Source organism: Argentina silus (assembly GCF_951799395.1).
Source record: "Argentina silus genome assembly, chromosome: 8".
In the NCBI taxonomy this organism is placed as follows: Eukaryota; Metazoa; Chordata; class Actinopteri; order Argentiniformes; family Argentinidae; genus Argentina; species Argentina silus.
The window spans coordinates 13,091,441-13,106,332 of record NC_139662.1 but is presented as its reverse complement, the minus strand read 5'-3'; the positions used below and the strand labels follow the sequence as shown (position 1 = coordinate 13,106,332).

At 40.3% G+C, this 14,892-nt stretch overlaps 1 protein-coding gene across 1 annotated transcript in view; it reads right to left on the bottom strand.

Moving 5' to 3' along the window:
- ephb2a (eph receptor B2a) overlaps positions 1 to 4,099 on the bottom strand; it is a gene marked incomplete at both ends in the record, with an annotated part of 50,161 nt that extends 46,062 nt beyond the window's left edge. The window contains one exon of the mRNA XM_083675822.1: positions 4,027 to 4,099. Within this exon, the coding sequence (XP_083531948.1) occupies positions 4,027 to 4,099 (73 nt within the window). The remainder of the gene's footprint in view (positions 1 to 4,026) is intronic.
- Between the last annotated feature and the right edge of the window lie 10,793 nt (positions 4,100 to 14,892).

Here is a 14,892-nt window from a genome sequence, read left to right as displayed (position 1 = left end):
ACATAATGTACTGTAGCGTGATGGAAAGGAACAGAGTAGCGAACACGAAAGCCAACACAGGCAGGTACAAGACACTGCAATTATGTGTCAAGCATTTACACTTGCACCTTTACCTCAGAATAAATAGACACTCATTCACATGGATAATGGATACACATTTGGGTACCATATGCATGCAACTGTTTGATGTAACCAACCACACTACAGAGAATCAGGTAAAAAAAAAAGAAGCCTGGTCTGTCTGTATGGGAGGGAAAAGGAGGGAAAAGGAGAGAGAGAGAGAGAGAGACAGTCCTTTGTGATTTCCCAGACTATGCAGGCCATGCAGCGCTGAGCCGATAGCTTTTGACGTGGCTGAAATCGGTCAGGTCTGTCCTGCTTACATAAAGGGGCTAGGGAACATGGCGGCGAAGCCAGGGGGAGGTCTCATCCCTGATCCAGAGGGACGGAACGGGAGGGGAGGGGAGGGAACAGCAGGCGGAGAGGAGAGGAGCAGGCAGACGTCACATGATGTACTCAGAACTGACAGACAGACATCACGTGACCACCTATACCACCACAAACCTCAGGTATTTTGACTGATGGGATGTGAGGGAATTTGGTCCATTTTGCATTGGATGTGTCTGTGTGTGCGTGTGTGTGTGTCTGTCTGTCTGTCTGTCCGTCCGTCTGTCCATCTGTTATTCTGATGGTATACTGCTACGTTTTAGGCATTTTGTCATCATACTGTACTTTTAGGATATACTCAACTGTATATAAATGTACTGTATGGTCAGTCCTTGGCTTTTTCATTTGGTGCCATTCAAATTAATTCTCAAAGCATGTATAATGAGCAAATGGATGAAACCAAAAAGGATTTCATACTATACGAAAAGTATGTTTTCCAAAGATAGGCCCACAATGAAAATGATGCATGCATGGAAACCAGCTTTCATTTAATGATTGCAGCCCTAATATGGGATCACATTCTCTGTTGAACTAGAGCAGAGAAGTACACCACTGCACTACACACAGGGCTCTGTTTTAACAGCATAAAAAAACCTTAGACTTAGAGCAAACTTGGTGGTAACGCTATGGGGTGTGTCTGAAATATTAGTGCTATTTTCAAGGCCACAACTTTTCAGCACACCTGATGTGTGTTGAAGCTCATTGTCATCAACACGCCTCTTTTACAGCTGCTCCTCCACTCACCTGAGAGCAGGCGAGACAGTGCTCCAGCACTCTGGTCATTTCACCTGTTACCTCAGACAGACATTGCCAATATGCTTGCATTTGGAATTGCGTCCGTTTTTTGCGCCAGCTGAAAATAAAGCCCACAGAATCTAATGATCCTGTCATATTTTCACCCATTTTTAGGATTTTGTCAGCCATGGGCACAAAGCCATCAATCACAATTTGGACACAGTAGCCTACGATCTGTTTCCAGCACTGCCCATGCCAAGCTCACTCAAATGCTTTGGCTTGACCAGTCTTTCCTTGACTATTCCTGGATTTCCCCCAGCCACTACACATTTGTTCAAGACCTGAACTACCACCAGATCTGGGCCAAATACTGCACATATTTGAAATGGCTTCATACTTCATTTATACTTTCAAACAGAAGTCAATTTATTACATAAAAATGTGATCATTGCAACCTCCAATAATTGTCAAGTTGTCATGAGAATTACCACCTGTCATAATGCGTCATCCTTATGTCCACAGACATAATTCTCACACAACTCTTTAAAGGGTGAAACAATAAATTAATGTGGCCATTATCAAAACAGTGTTGCTTGGAATGTAACAGTAGCAGTAATTAAACATTAATTGCCGGTGGACACAAAAACGAAAAAAGGTCCTGAGCCTTGTCAATTAAGTCACATGGTTGGACTAGACAATCAGAGGATTCCCACCTCCCACCCATCCAGGTTCTTTGACTGTTTTTGTAAGAGGTGGTGACAACATCTGTTACTGAGCCATCAGCAGCATGCGCTTTCCAAGGAACATGTACATGATATGCGTAACTCTCAAAGTTAGGTATCCTGTCAACACATTTGTTTGTCTCGTATGTGTGCGTTATTTTAACCTGTTATAAAATAGTTCTTTAGTAAAAAAAAATATATACACACATATACATATATATGTGTGTGTGTGTATATTTTTATATATATATATATATATATATATATATATATATATATATATATATATATATATATATATATATATATAATTGTTTATTTCTCATGTCAAAACGTATCATTGTCTCACTATTCCAGAAACTAAATACAAGCTTTGTCATTAAGATATCTATGAGGCTTGTATAGACAAAATAATTATATTTGGGGATTTTTATGTTAAGATGGACTGATGAGAAATACCCCCCAAATGTTTTTAGTTGTAAAGTATTCCATTAATGTACATGATGGTTTCTGCACTGTACAGTATATTAACTGCATGCCCAACCATGTAATTGTTATTCACCAGTTACTCTTGGTGTCCAGAAAGTAAATAATTCTGTAAAAACTAGATAAAATAGGAAAATGTAAAACACTTCTGCAATCAAATCCCTAAGTACAGGTGTAAGTATTTAAAAAGATACTGAGAACTCTTACTTCAAAGTAAAGTGATCATAATGTAAAGTGTGACCCATACATAATTTTAAGAAATCCTATGCTAATAAAACATGAATGCAAAAGCATGAAAAATATGCATGAATACATAATCTGAGTTGGTGAACCCGCAATCTAATCCAATGAAGTTTGAACTAAATGACAACAAATTAACTAAACTCGAAATAAGTAGCTTTAATTCTCCTGAAAATCCACTGGACAGACCAAACAAACTGCAGGGCCAGATTAGTTTTTCAATCCAAAAAGCCTTTCCAGGCAAAACATTTATGTTTCCCTACACATGCAGATCAAATTTCATTCGATGCAGAAGTAAAAAAGAAAGAAAAAAAGGTAGAAAGACAGAGAGAAATACTTTGCTAAATACATCATGAATTTACCATGAATTATTTGAGTTTTGATTAATTTCCTTTGATGATTGGAATTGTAATAACATTTATCCTGGTGTCAAACCAAGATGAAAGATTTTGGATGACACATTTGGGTTGTGGCAGATTGAAAGCACAAATGACTTAATACCATATGGAAGTATCTGATGAAGTGCACCTGAGCTATGCCAAGGCTACTTTGTTTCTGTGACACCCGGTGTACTCGGCCATCATCTTTGCCTGCTACTTGATTACATTATATAAACTAACATACTAAAACAAGTGCCATAAATGATTGAAACCAGAATATCTACAAACAGATCGGCAGACTATTTGATATACCCACTGTACATTCTTTTGTTAAAAAAACAGAAAAGACGGCTCGCCGGTTGTAGTTTTTAGGTCGTCCGCCAGAAGCAAATCAACTCTTGAATTGATGTGAATTGCTGTATTTGGAAAGATTATCTGGCTGTTCGATCCAGACAGTTGTCCAGTAATCTGTGTGTTATGTAGCCTAGACTATGTCAAGCAAATGTAGATAAAACCTATTGAAATTGAAAATTAGATAGTATCAAATACCACAATTATGATATCTATATGAAGTTTTGCACCAATTGAAATACTCTTAAGCATGAAACGAAATGTAAGACCACAGGTATCTTATATGACAAAAGTTGAGGGTTTTGGGTCATTAAGATGGTTGGTTGTTTTTGTATTTTTTGTCATTTCGATGAGCCATCAAAGTCGCATTCTCAGCATCACTCCATTCGGCTCTGATGCATTCTAACGCCTGTCTGTCTGTCGGCGTTACAAAGTGACAGTCACTCAGACCTTTGCATCACATCAAAAGGAATATAAACCTCCACATATAATACAACACCTCTCCCCCTTTATCGCAGGTACATTATATTTGAGTTATGTCTTACACAATGAAGAATGTGTACTGTATATTTAATGGGTCTATAGCTGAGCGCTTATTCACACTGACACTCGTTCATGCAGGCTTTAATTATGCATTCAGAGGAGAAAATAGCGCATTCTCTTACCTTCGGCAGCCCATACTGTTGGCAATATCCATAGAAAATATAGGATATCCATAACAATTGAAATTGTTGGCATTTGACTATAAAAAGCCAATGCATTCATAGAAAACACGTCCACCAGCGGGCCATTGACAGCGAATTCATCTGTGGAAGCGCAAATGTTCCCAACCAATAGAATGAACCGTTTTAGCAGCGAGAACCGGTTTAGCAGCGAGAACATGCAAGTTTGGGCGAAACCAAAGGGGGATCTTCAAAGGGGGCAGCGTATACTGGTAGTTAGAGATGGCTGCAAACCTTATTTTGCAAGATACCTTTTAAATAACATTGTTTTTAAATGTTCTTGTACACTATCTATGTGGATCTCACGATTTTATGTGTAGTAGCCTACCACCAATACATAACAGTAGGTAACACCACCATTTGCTGCAGTATACATTCACATTTTAGTGTCTTGTCAGTTTATTTTGTAATTCCTATTTTAATCGCATTTCACTTCTAATATAAGTCGTTTTCAGTGTCATTATTGGATGATGCATCATCAGCAGGTCAAATATAAGTACGGATCAATCATTAGAGTTGTGTGAACAATACACATGTGAGGATACATCCTATAAACTACTATGAACCTGTTAGGTTTGATCACCTCATTGGCCAAATCATTTAAGAATAAAATGAGTTCACCAAGGCCAGTTCAGTTTTAGAGTGTCAATGCATGCCATCAGATAATACCTGCAGCTGAAAACATTAGGATTGGTTATGCTATCTAAAATAAATATTGACTCATTATCTGAAAGTGATCAAAGTTGGATATTAATTTTTAGGTCAACGTTATGTGTCTCATGGGCTATGACAAATCAAAGGTAAGGAACACTTTAGACTCTGCAGTTTTCTTGTAGCATGACGATTGCTCACATGCAGAAGAAAATCAGAGCAGCTGTTCCTCTTCTTGTTTAGTTTGTATTTGTAAAGGCCCACCCGCACATGCAGTCCAAACAAACATGGACAACCATTGGAGGTGGATCACACTGTTGAGCAGAAATAGATACTGGGGTTCTTTAAACAATGGCCAATCAACCCACTGGCTCTTTGAACCACTTGCATCAACATGTATTCTCAACAGTCTCCTCAAATTTGAGTTACAGTCGTATTGAGTTGTTGATGAAGTTATTTAGGTGTAGATTTATGGTAATGTCAGGATGGAAAATAAAGGCAACAACCTCAGATGGCCTATGTGATTTATTTTCAAAAGGAAAAATCCAGCATCTTTGGTGCTTCTGCTGTCACTTGTGTCATTTAAGACCAACAGTGCCACCCTGGGTAGCAGATAGAAACTGCATGGACACTACATGAGGTGTCTGTTTTTGGGATGGGGCATGGCTGGAGAAGATAAGTTAGTTATGGTTTGTTGGAAGGCCACTGAGCAGGCAAATTAATAATAATTGCATTTTACTTATAGAGCTCTGTCTCGCAAACCAAAGCTCTTTATAGTACATCACAATAAAACATCACAATAGAAGCACAGGATGTATACCCATGATACACTATAGTATATTTAACATGAATCTACTGTGCTGTTCTTTATTGTATATATCCATCTCACTTAATATAATTATTAACAACAGAGGCATAACATTTTATTACGCTTTCCTCTTATTGTAAAGGAATAAGTACTTTTACACGCATGAAGTAACATCTGAAATGATAGTAACAGGTGTGTCAGAGTTGCAAAATCCTTAAGTGAACGGGTAGAACAGGTGTACAATGTGCATTCTTGCAAATTGAACACCATGCCTTGACAGCCTATGTAACCCTATGTAATTTCTTTGTCAACAAATATCTAATTGGCTAGTATACACAGTATGTGCAGTTGTGCTTCATCCATTCACAGTAAAAATGCTTTTGGAAGATGTACTGTATATATGCTAATAAACAACTGCATCAGATGTACATTGGCTCTGAATAGTGTCACTCAGTCAGAGCCATATCATAACATATGGAATGTCAGGGTCTGGAATGGTCATCAAGACAAAGTGGCCTATTGTTAAGTGCACACCTGAACTTTCACCCTAGCCTGAGAACATCAACAAAGCCATTAACCATGATATTAACCCCCATTTACTCATGGATTAACGCTTTCCGTAATTTTAGTCACATTAAGTCTCCTATATGTATATGTACTGTATACTGTAAGTTTATGTCCCAACAAGCTCTTTGATTAGGGTCTGTTAATAATCAAAATTTTGTAATTTGTTATATTGTGTTACTGCCGGAATTAGTCATACTATTATACAATTCAGTCCTAAAATGTATATATCCATTTATTTATATAACATAAGTCAGGGGATATTTTATATTTTTGAGTGAATATTGTACAATGCACAACACTAACACAAAATATAGTTGTAGTAAAATAAATAAAACAGAAAAGTATTACTACAACCTCCTGTGATGAATTACCCACCGAAAGAGAAGGTTGCATATTGTAAATTGCAGCTGGTTGGACTTATATATCTACAGCATATTAATAAAATGCAGTGTAGATGGTTGAAAACAATAAATCAAAGCAGTGTAACCTTGATAATTTGAGCTCACTCTGTCCACATGTAAGAATGTGTGTTATACTAAAACAGACAAGAGGGGCTTCTATAGTAGATGATAGATGTCTTTAAACCACTGCCCTGTGAATACATAATTGAAACATGAATGTAAGATTTCAAATTTTAAGGCTGGTATTAAATTGAGACTGGTATTTTTGTATAATGTCTTTCAAAACATATTTTTCAAAACATACAGACAGTCCATATATCTCTGCCCAGGCCTGTGTTTAGTATCAGTTAGTGGCTAGTTGAATCTAGGTGGCTCGTTGAATCTAGCACTAACTGCAAAATTCTATATTTTTGCCTTTTTTTCTTTTGGGGGGCAAAATATATTGTAACCATTATTTTTATTTTTTATATTATAACCATGTATTTTTGTTAGACATGGTTATTGTTGTTTTTTCCAATAAATGATTGCTTTAAAGAATAATGAAAATGTAAGGGGCCTGTATCCCTTGGGTTTCATTGGGCATGATGCCTCTGTCTAGCAAATCAAATCTGTAGGGATTATTAACATCGCACCTCAGATACTTTGATCCATACCGCATGTGCATGTCTAGAGTGGCTGTATGCTCTCAGAGAGGAGGCTGTGAGCTTGGCTCGTGTCTCCGCTCCATGGCTGCCTTTTGACAGCTGAGATCAGATCAATGTCAGAGGCCTTTAGCATCACAACACAACGAGCAGGACGGTTGATATATTTAAAGTTTAACTGAATCGTGTTTGATATTAACATGTAGGATACAAATATGAATATCATCTGAAATGGGTGTTATGTTCATGGTCAAAATAGAAATCAAAGATACTGCCCTCACAAGAATATGTTTTTCTCATCAGTTCCCATTACAGATCAATCTACGCCACAGTACACTCTAAAGAGGGAAAAATGCAGCTGGGATTACAGCAAGAAACCAAGCTGATTCATGGCAAAAGCTCTGCAGTAGACAAAGATCCATGCATGCTAAAACAGAGCAGGGTGCAGACCAGAGAGGGGGGGGGGGGAGGGTCTAGAGAGTGAGGAAATAGAGCAGAAGAATATGGGACTGACATAAAGGAATCCAGCAGAACTCAGCCTGGAGATGAGTGAGGGCTGCAAAACAGCGGATTAGAGGAGCCAAAGGGTCGTTCCCATGGAAACCTTTGCCCAGGGAGATCGGTGACCCTCTTGTCTGCCATTGCAAGTGGAGCACAGATTGTAGGTCACACATGGCACCAACGATCCAGTCAGGTCTAATCTGTCTTGACTTGCGGGTCATAAATTGAACTGTGAAGCTGGTTCCCTCTCTAGCTTGTTTCACTGGCCAGACTCAATTCTTTATTAATGTCTAATCTCGCCATATGGACAAAACTAGAAACATAATGGGTCAGAATGTGAAAATAGTTAAGTCGGCACACATTTGTTACTGAATATCATAAAACTGATGTGTTTTAACATGTTCAGCTCAAGCACAGAAGGATAAACACATACTGTATAGAATGCATACACTCTCACGCACAAAAGCACACACAAAGTATAAAAGAGCTGCACAACCAAATGGATGAAGACCTTTATATAGAATTCTACATTCTATGGACTTACGTCACACTTAGGGAGAAATGCCCTCCCACTCATTCCCCAGTTTTGCCTAAAGGCAAATGCTGCAGACCCACACTATGATCAAACAGCGCCATCTGACCCTTTCATGTCTGCAATGACACAACAAAACCATCCTGGGAGTTGAGCATTATGTGAAACAATATGACCTCCAGGCATGAACAAGTGCTTGGAAACTGAGAATCAGCTGGGCAAGATAGCTTTATAATGATTACCCTCCAGAATGATTATTAGTAATATGTGTACATATAAAAGCTATATAAAGTTATACTTATTTATCAATTAATTGACCATTATTATTCTCTGGCAAGTTGGTAGTTTATTTTACAACAATAACCTGGAGAGTTAAAATTCTGTAATATACATTCCATCAATGTATTATACTGTAGACCTATGTATTTTATATTGCACCAACCATCATTCTTCGTGATATCTTATGGTTGGGAATTGTATGTGTATAGTTACTGTAATGACATTTCCTAAAAATCTTCCCCATTTGTTTGAAACTATGAGACAAATAAACATTACACTGCATTCTCTTGCATCCGTTGAAAGTGTACTTGATAATAATGTGTAGTGAAGTGCTGCTGGCCTTTAAGGCCTCCGCACTAAATTGAAAAAATTGACCTTGCTGGCGGAGGTGACACAAGCCCGCTTTTGGAGACATTTCTGGAGCTAAACGGCGTGTGCTGCCACACAGCCTTAGGTATAAGCAAATATTTAATGACTAATTTAATTTCTGGAGCGTGTGCTACACATTTCTCTGAGGAAAATGGACCATCTCTCTAAGACGATTAGAATATGCTTGTGAGTTCCAAAAACACTATTTGTATGTGATGCAGATAACTGTGTTCCAGAAGGAGTGAATCAGTCCAATTACCTGGGAATTTAAAAAGGTGTACCACAGAGCTTAATCCTGGGATCATTGATACCCTTTCCATCTTTGTAAATGACATTCCCTCTGTGTGCATTGATACAAATGTTCACTTCAGAGGAGGCTGGTGGAGGAAGAAATCAGAGGACGGGCTCATTGGAATGCATGGAATGGAATTAGCAATGGTATCAAACACATTGATACCATGAATACATAAAGTATATAATACAACTTCAACTTGAGACATCACGGGCCACTGCTTCTTGAGAAAAAAATGCTAGACAATTTACAGGAATGGTGTTATCATGGTCATGTATCTACCAAAATTAAAAAATCCAGCTAAACTTTTATGTTTATATATAACTAAGTACCCTGTCCCTAAGCCTAGCGATAGCTCACCACTACATGTACAGTAGATGGCAGATGTACAGTAGATTCCATTATTCCATTCCATGAAATAATTGCATAGGTGAGGATTATCTTCAATGGTTTCCTATAGCCTACCATGAAAGCGACAAAGATTCGAATAAAACTTTGCCTGGCCCTTTTAGATGCATTATGAGGTTTAGCATATCACATTAATAAGATAATCAAATAATAATCAAAGTAATAAGAATTATAAGAGCAACTTTGTCATACACTTTATAATAAACTTAAATCAACTGTGAAACTGACTTTAACTTGAATCTGTTAATAATTCAAAAGAAACATGTTCAGTATTGTCTAATGTATATTATACTCATAATTGTATATAATTATACACTTATGTATCCTTTCATGTTATTATTCTTTGATAGCTTTAAAATGTAAAGTTTAAAGGGTAGAGTTACAACAAGAGTTATAATATTTCAATTAGCACACCTGGCTTCAAGGGTTTTATTGCACACCATAATTTAGAAAAACTAATTATAATACTTACATCTAGTTAAAAAGGTAAGTAAAAGGCATACCAGATTGTCACTTTAATGGATACTGTTAAGCAAAACAACTGGCCCTGTAGTTGTTCGTTCACTTTTATCAACATGTCTTTGCAGACTCAAGTCTTACTTGTACTTACATTTACATTTTTGGCATTTAGCAGACGCCTTTATCCAAAGCGACGTACAACAAATACATTTGTCTAAGTAAGTGAATCATCTATCCATCAGTCATCATAAGAAAATTAAATCTATGCTAGGACCAGGGGTCATTGGCAGTCACAATGCTAGAAGAAAAAAGAAAAAAACTTTTCTTTTTAATATATTTTTTATTAATTTATTTACAGTAGAGAAACTGTATAGGGGGGTAGTGGGGATGAAGAGGTCTTTAGGATGGACAGTTAAGATGTAGCCTGAAGAGATGGGTCTTCAATCTATGGTGGAAGATAGGTAGTGACTGTGCAGTCCTGACAGCAGTGGGAAGCTCGTTCCACCAGCACGGCTACTGCATCCACGTAGAGGCAGCGGTGCCAGGCGGCCAGCCGAGGTGGAAGAGTGGAGTGATCAGGCAGGGGTTTGGGAGCTGACCATTGCTTGCAAGTAGGGAGGGGGGCTGTTCCCTTTGCCCCCCCGTAGGCGAGCACCAGGGTCTTGAATCTGATGCGAGCTGCTACCGGGAGCCAGTGAAGGGGGCAAATGAGGGGGGTGACATGGGAGAATTTGGGGAGATTGAACACCAGACAGGCGGCAGCATTCTGGATGAGCTGCAGAGGTCTGATTGTATAGGCAGGGAGCCTGGCCAAGAGTGTGTTGCAGTAGTCAAGGTGGGAGATCACAAGTGTCTGGACCATGTTCTCATGTTGTAGAGGAAGAATCTACAGGAACATGCTGTTGCTGTGATGTTTGCCACACAGGATAAGTGGTTGTCAAGGATCACCCCAAGATTCTTGGCTGTCTGGGAGGAGGTCACAGTAGAGTTATCTACTGTGATGGAGAAGTCTTGGGGAGGGCAGGCTTTCCCAGGGAGGAAGACCAGCTCAGTCAGGTTGTTAAGGTTGAGCTTGAGGTGGTGGGTTGACATCCAAGCAGAAATGTCTGCAAGACACACAGAGACACATGTCGCCACCTGTGAGTCAGAAGGGGGGGAAGAGAGAAAGAGTTGAGTGTCATCTGCGTAGCAGTGGTAGGAGAAACCATGTAAGGAATTTACCAAGCCAAGAGATTTGGTATAGAGGGAGAACAGTAAGGGCCCTAGGATGGAGCCCTGGGGGACCCCAGTGGTGAGGGCTTGTGGAGAGGACAGCGATCTTCTTCATGTCACCTGGTAAGAGCGATCGGCCAGGTAAGATGCAAACCAGGAGAGTGCAAAGCCTGAGCTGCCCAGTTCTGAGAGGGTGGAGAGAAGGATTGGGTGGTTTACTGTGTTGAATGCAGCAGACAGGTGCAGAAGAATGAGAACAGATGAGAGGGAGGAAGCTCGAGCAGAGTGGAGGGGAGGGCCTCTGTGACAGCAACGAGAGCACTCTCAGTAGAGTGCCCAGCCTTAAAGCCGGATTGGTGAGGGTCAAGGAGGTTGTTCTGAAGGAGGTAGTTAGACAGTTGGTTAGAGACAGCACATTCAAGGGTTTTAGATAAGAAGAAGAGAAGGGATACCGGACTGTAGTTATGGACAGCAGATGGGTCAAGAGTTGGTTTCTTGAGAGGAGGCTTGACTCTGGCTGTCTTAAAGGCAGCTGGGACAGATCCTGTGGATAGAGAGGAATTGATTATGGTGGTAAGGAACGGAAGGAGGTCTTTGGAAATGGATTGGAGAAAGGGGAGGGGATAGGATCAAGGGGGCAGGTGGTTGCCTGCTTGGATGTGACCAGTTTTAGAATATCATCTGAGGAGAGGGGGGAAAGAGCTGATAAACCAGAGACCGAGTGTAGCGCAGTGGGTTTGGGAGGAGTGGTAGCAGTGTTGACGAGAGGTAGAGAGAAAGCTGCTAATGTCATCAACCTTCTTTTCAAAGTAGGTGACAAAGTCATCTGCAGACAGGGAGGAGAGGAGGGGGAGAAGGTGGTTTGAGGAGTGAGAAATGTAGAGAACAGTTTCCTTGGGTCAGAGGCAGAGGATTGAATTTTGTAATGGTAGTAGGAAGCTTTAGCAGCTGATGCAGAGGAAGTGTAGTTGAGGAGGAGCTTGCAGGGCTTCAGACAGCCAAGGAGCGCATGGAGAGGATCGTGCTGGCCTTGAGGTCAGGGAAAGAGAGTCGAAGGATGAGGAAAGAGTGGACAGGAGGGTGGAGGAGGCTGTATCAGTGGATAGAAGGGAGAAGGATTCAACAGAGGGTAGGTAGCATAAGACAGAGGAAGAGAGAGCGGTGAGGGAGAGGGTATGCAGGCTGCGACGAGAGGATACAGTGTGGGTAGAGACTGACTGGGAGGGGGTGGATTTGAGGGGAAGGGAGAAGGATACAAAATGATGATCAGAAACTGGAAGAAGGGTAACGATAAGACTGGAGGTATGGGAGGCTCTGGTGAAGACAAGGTCGAGCTGATTGCCCGCCTTATGAGTCGGAGGAGAGTGGGACAGGGTGAGGCTGAAGGAGGAGAGAAGGTCAAGTACTCCAGACGAGTGAAGCTTCTCTGACTGGATGTTGAAGTCACCCAGTAGTGAGAGCGGTGTGCTGTCCTCAGGGGAAAAGCTGAGAAGGACGTCCATCTCATCTAAGAAGTCACCAAGGTGACCTGGTGGATGATAGATAACAATGAAGTTTGATAGGAGAGGTGACAGAAACAGCATGGAATTCGAAGGATGATATGGACAGGTGTGACAGGGGAAATACATTATGTGACCACTTAGGTGAGATGAGGAGTCCTGTGCCACCCCTCGACCAGAGAGTCTAGGGGAATGAGAAAAGGAGTAGGCATCAGAGAGGGCTGCCGGAGTAGCTGTGTTTTCCGGTATAATCTATGTCTCTGTGAGAGCCAGGAAGTGGAGGGACATGAAGCAGGCATTGGCTGAGATAGCCTCTGCTTTTCGGACCGCTGACTGGCAGTTCCAAAGTCCTCCTGTGACAGTGAGATCGTGGTCAGTTGAGCATGGTGGGTATATTAGATTGGAATGGTTGCGAGGGGAGGTGTAGTGTCTATGTGTCCTTCTGAGAGATGAAATAACAGGAATGGGGAGAAAGCACTTTGTGATATTTGCCAGTATAGAGACAGAGGGTTTGTGGGCAATACAAGATGTAGGTAGCACTCAATACACTCAGAGTAGCAAAAAAATAATAAAATAGAATGAAAATACTTAGTAGTTTGGCATTCCTCGATGGACTCCACAGATTGACTCTGTCTTTGTGTCAGGAGGCTGTCGCTCTTTGACCGTCAGGGTAGAAATGGAGATTCTGTAATTGCTGATGACTTAGCAGTGGTGTAGCCCCTCCCACCTAACGATCAGTTCACGACCAGACAGGTTTCACCACTCACTCCAAACAAATGTATAGTTTGGAAATGTATAGTTAGTCCTAGTCAAGGTGAGTAGGGACTGGATATATTCTCTGGTGATGCTCCGCCAGGCCTGTACTGCAGCCATCTTCAGTTGTTGTCTGTTTTGAGGTATACCTTGCAGAATAGTTGGCAGCAATTGGCTTCAAACAGATAGCTTTCAACAGAAACTAGCTCCTAGGGCTTCAGACAAGATAGCCACAAAAAATACTACCAACAACAACATACTGATTTTAAACAAGATTAAATTAACTTACTCAGGTTAGAGACAGGCTTCACCACTCACTCCAAACAAATGTATTTACTTCACTTGTAATGTCATTTTATGTAAGTGCAATGAATATAATATGGATGTTTCAACTCTTTAAATGTCAATAGGATCACTATTTGCATTACAGTTTGACTGTCTGATTGCAGCATGAATAGCAGATTGTTCAGTGGAGTTGATGTCTGTGGATCCACTGCTTAGTGACCTTCCACTTTTTCCTGCCTGGTTGCAGTGATGAGGTCACACAGCAGATGGGAGGGGTCAAATATGAACAGCGAATGGCAGCTTCCTCTTTACAACATTCGACATGGGATTGTGGAAGCTAGCGTGCAGATACTGTAGCCTGAAAAGCTCTCATTTGCCCCAAGTCTAACTCTCTATCCTGCATTGTAGGTACAGTAAGGTACAATCAGATTCACATATGGTAAAACATTTACATGTCAAAGCACATGTTTAATGTACAAGTTTTACTGGCTTTGGTCAGAAATTCTTCCACAAACTATGGAAGGGCAGCATCATCTCCGATTCTTGTCCAGTATTTGCTACCACCCCAAGCTCTGACTCTGTGGAGCAACAAGGATTTCCTCTCCACCCAATAATTCAACTGTTTTACTTTGTATTTTGTCTATAGCTACTGAATGGTCGTCTGCACGCGATACAAAAGAATGTCCAAATGGATGATAATAAAGTCGATTCAGGAAGTTAGAGATCTTTTGCACTAGTGAGCAGCATCCCCTTTTTTTCCTTTTCTTTTTGCCAGTGAAGGGTTTGTTGGCCATAGGCCACCGTGTGTATGTTTAAATCAACTGTGGGAGGCTTGATTGACAAGCAACTGATGTCAGGCTTGTAAACTTCAGTTTAAATGTTGAAGATCAGGCGGCGATGTTGAACTAAAAGTCTATTAAGCTATAGATTTGTTGGTTCCTTTTCTGTAAGTTTTGTTTTAGACAATACATCCATAGAATGAATGGAAACAGCTACATTTTGAGGACATTTACACCAACAATAAGATCCACCATTGCCTGTAAATAAGATTTTTGTAATAATACCATCACCAACATCCTACTCCTCAGCAAAAAAAACTGTTAAATGTTTCTTGTCATATCTCTACCTCCATCTTTGAATAAAATGTCATCA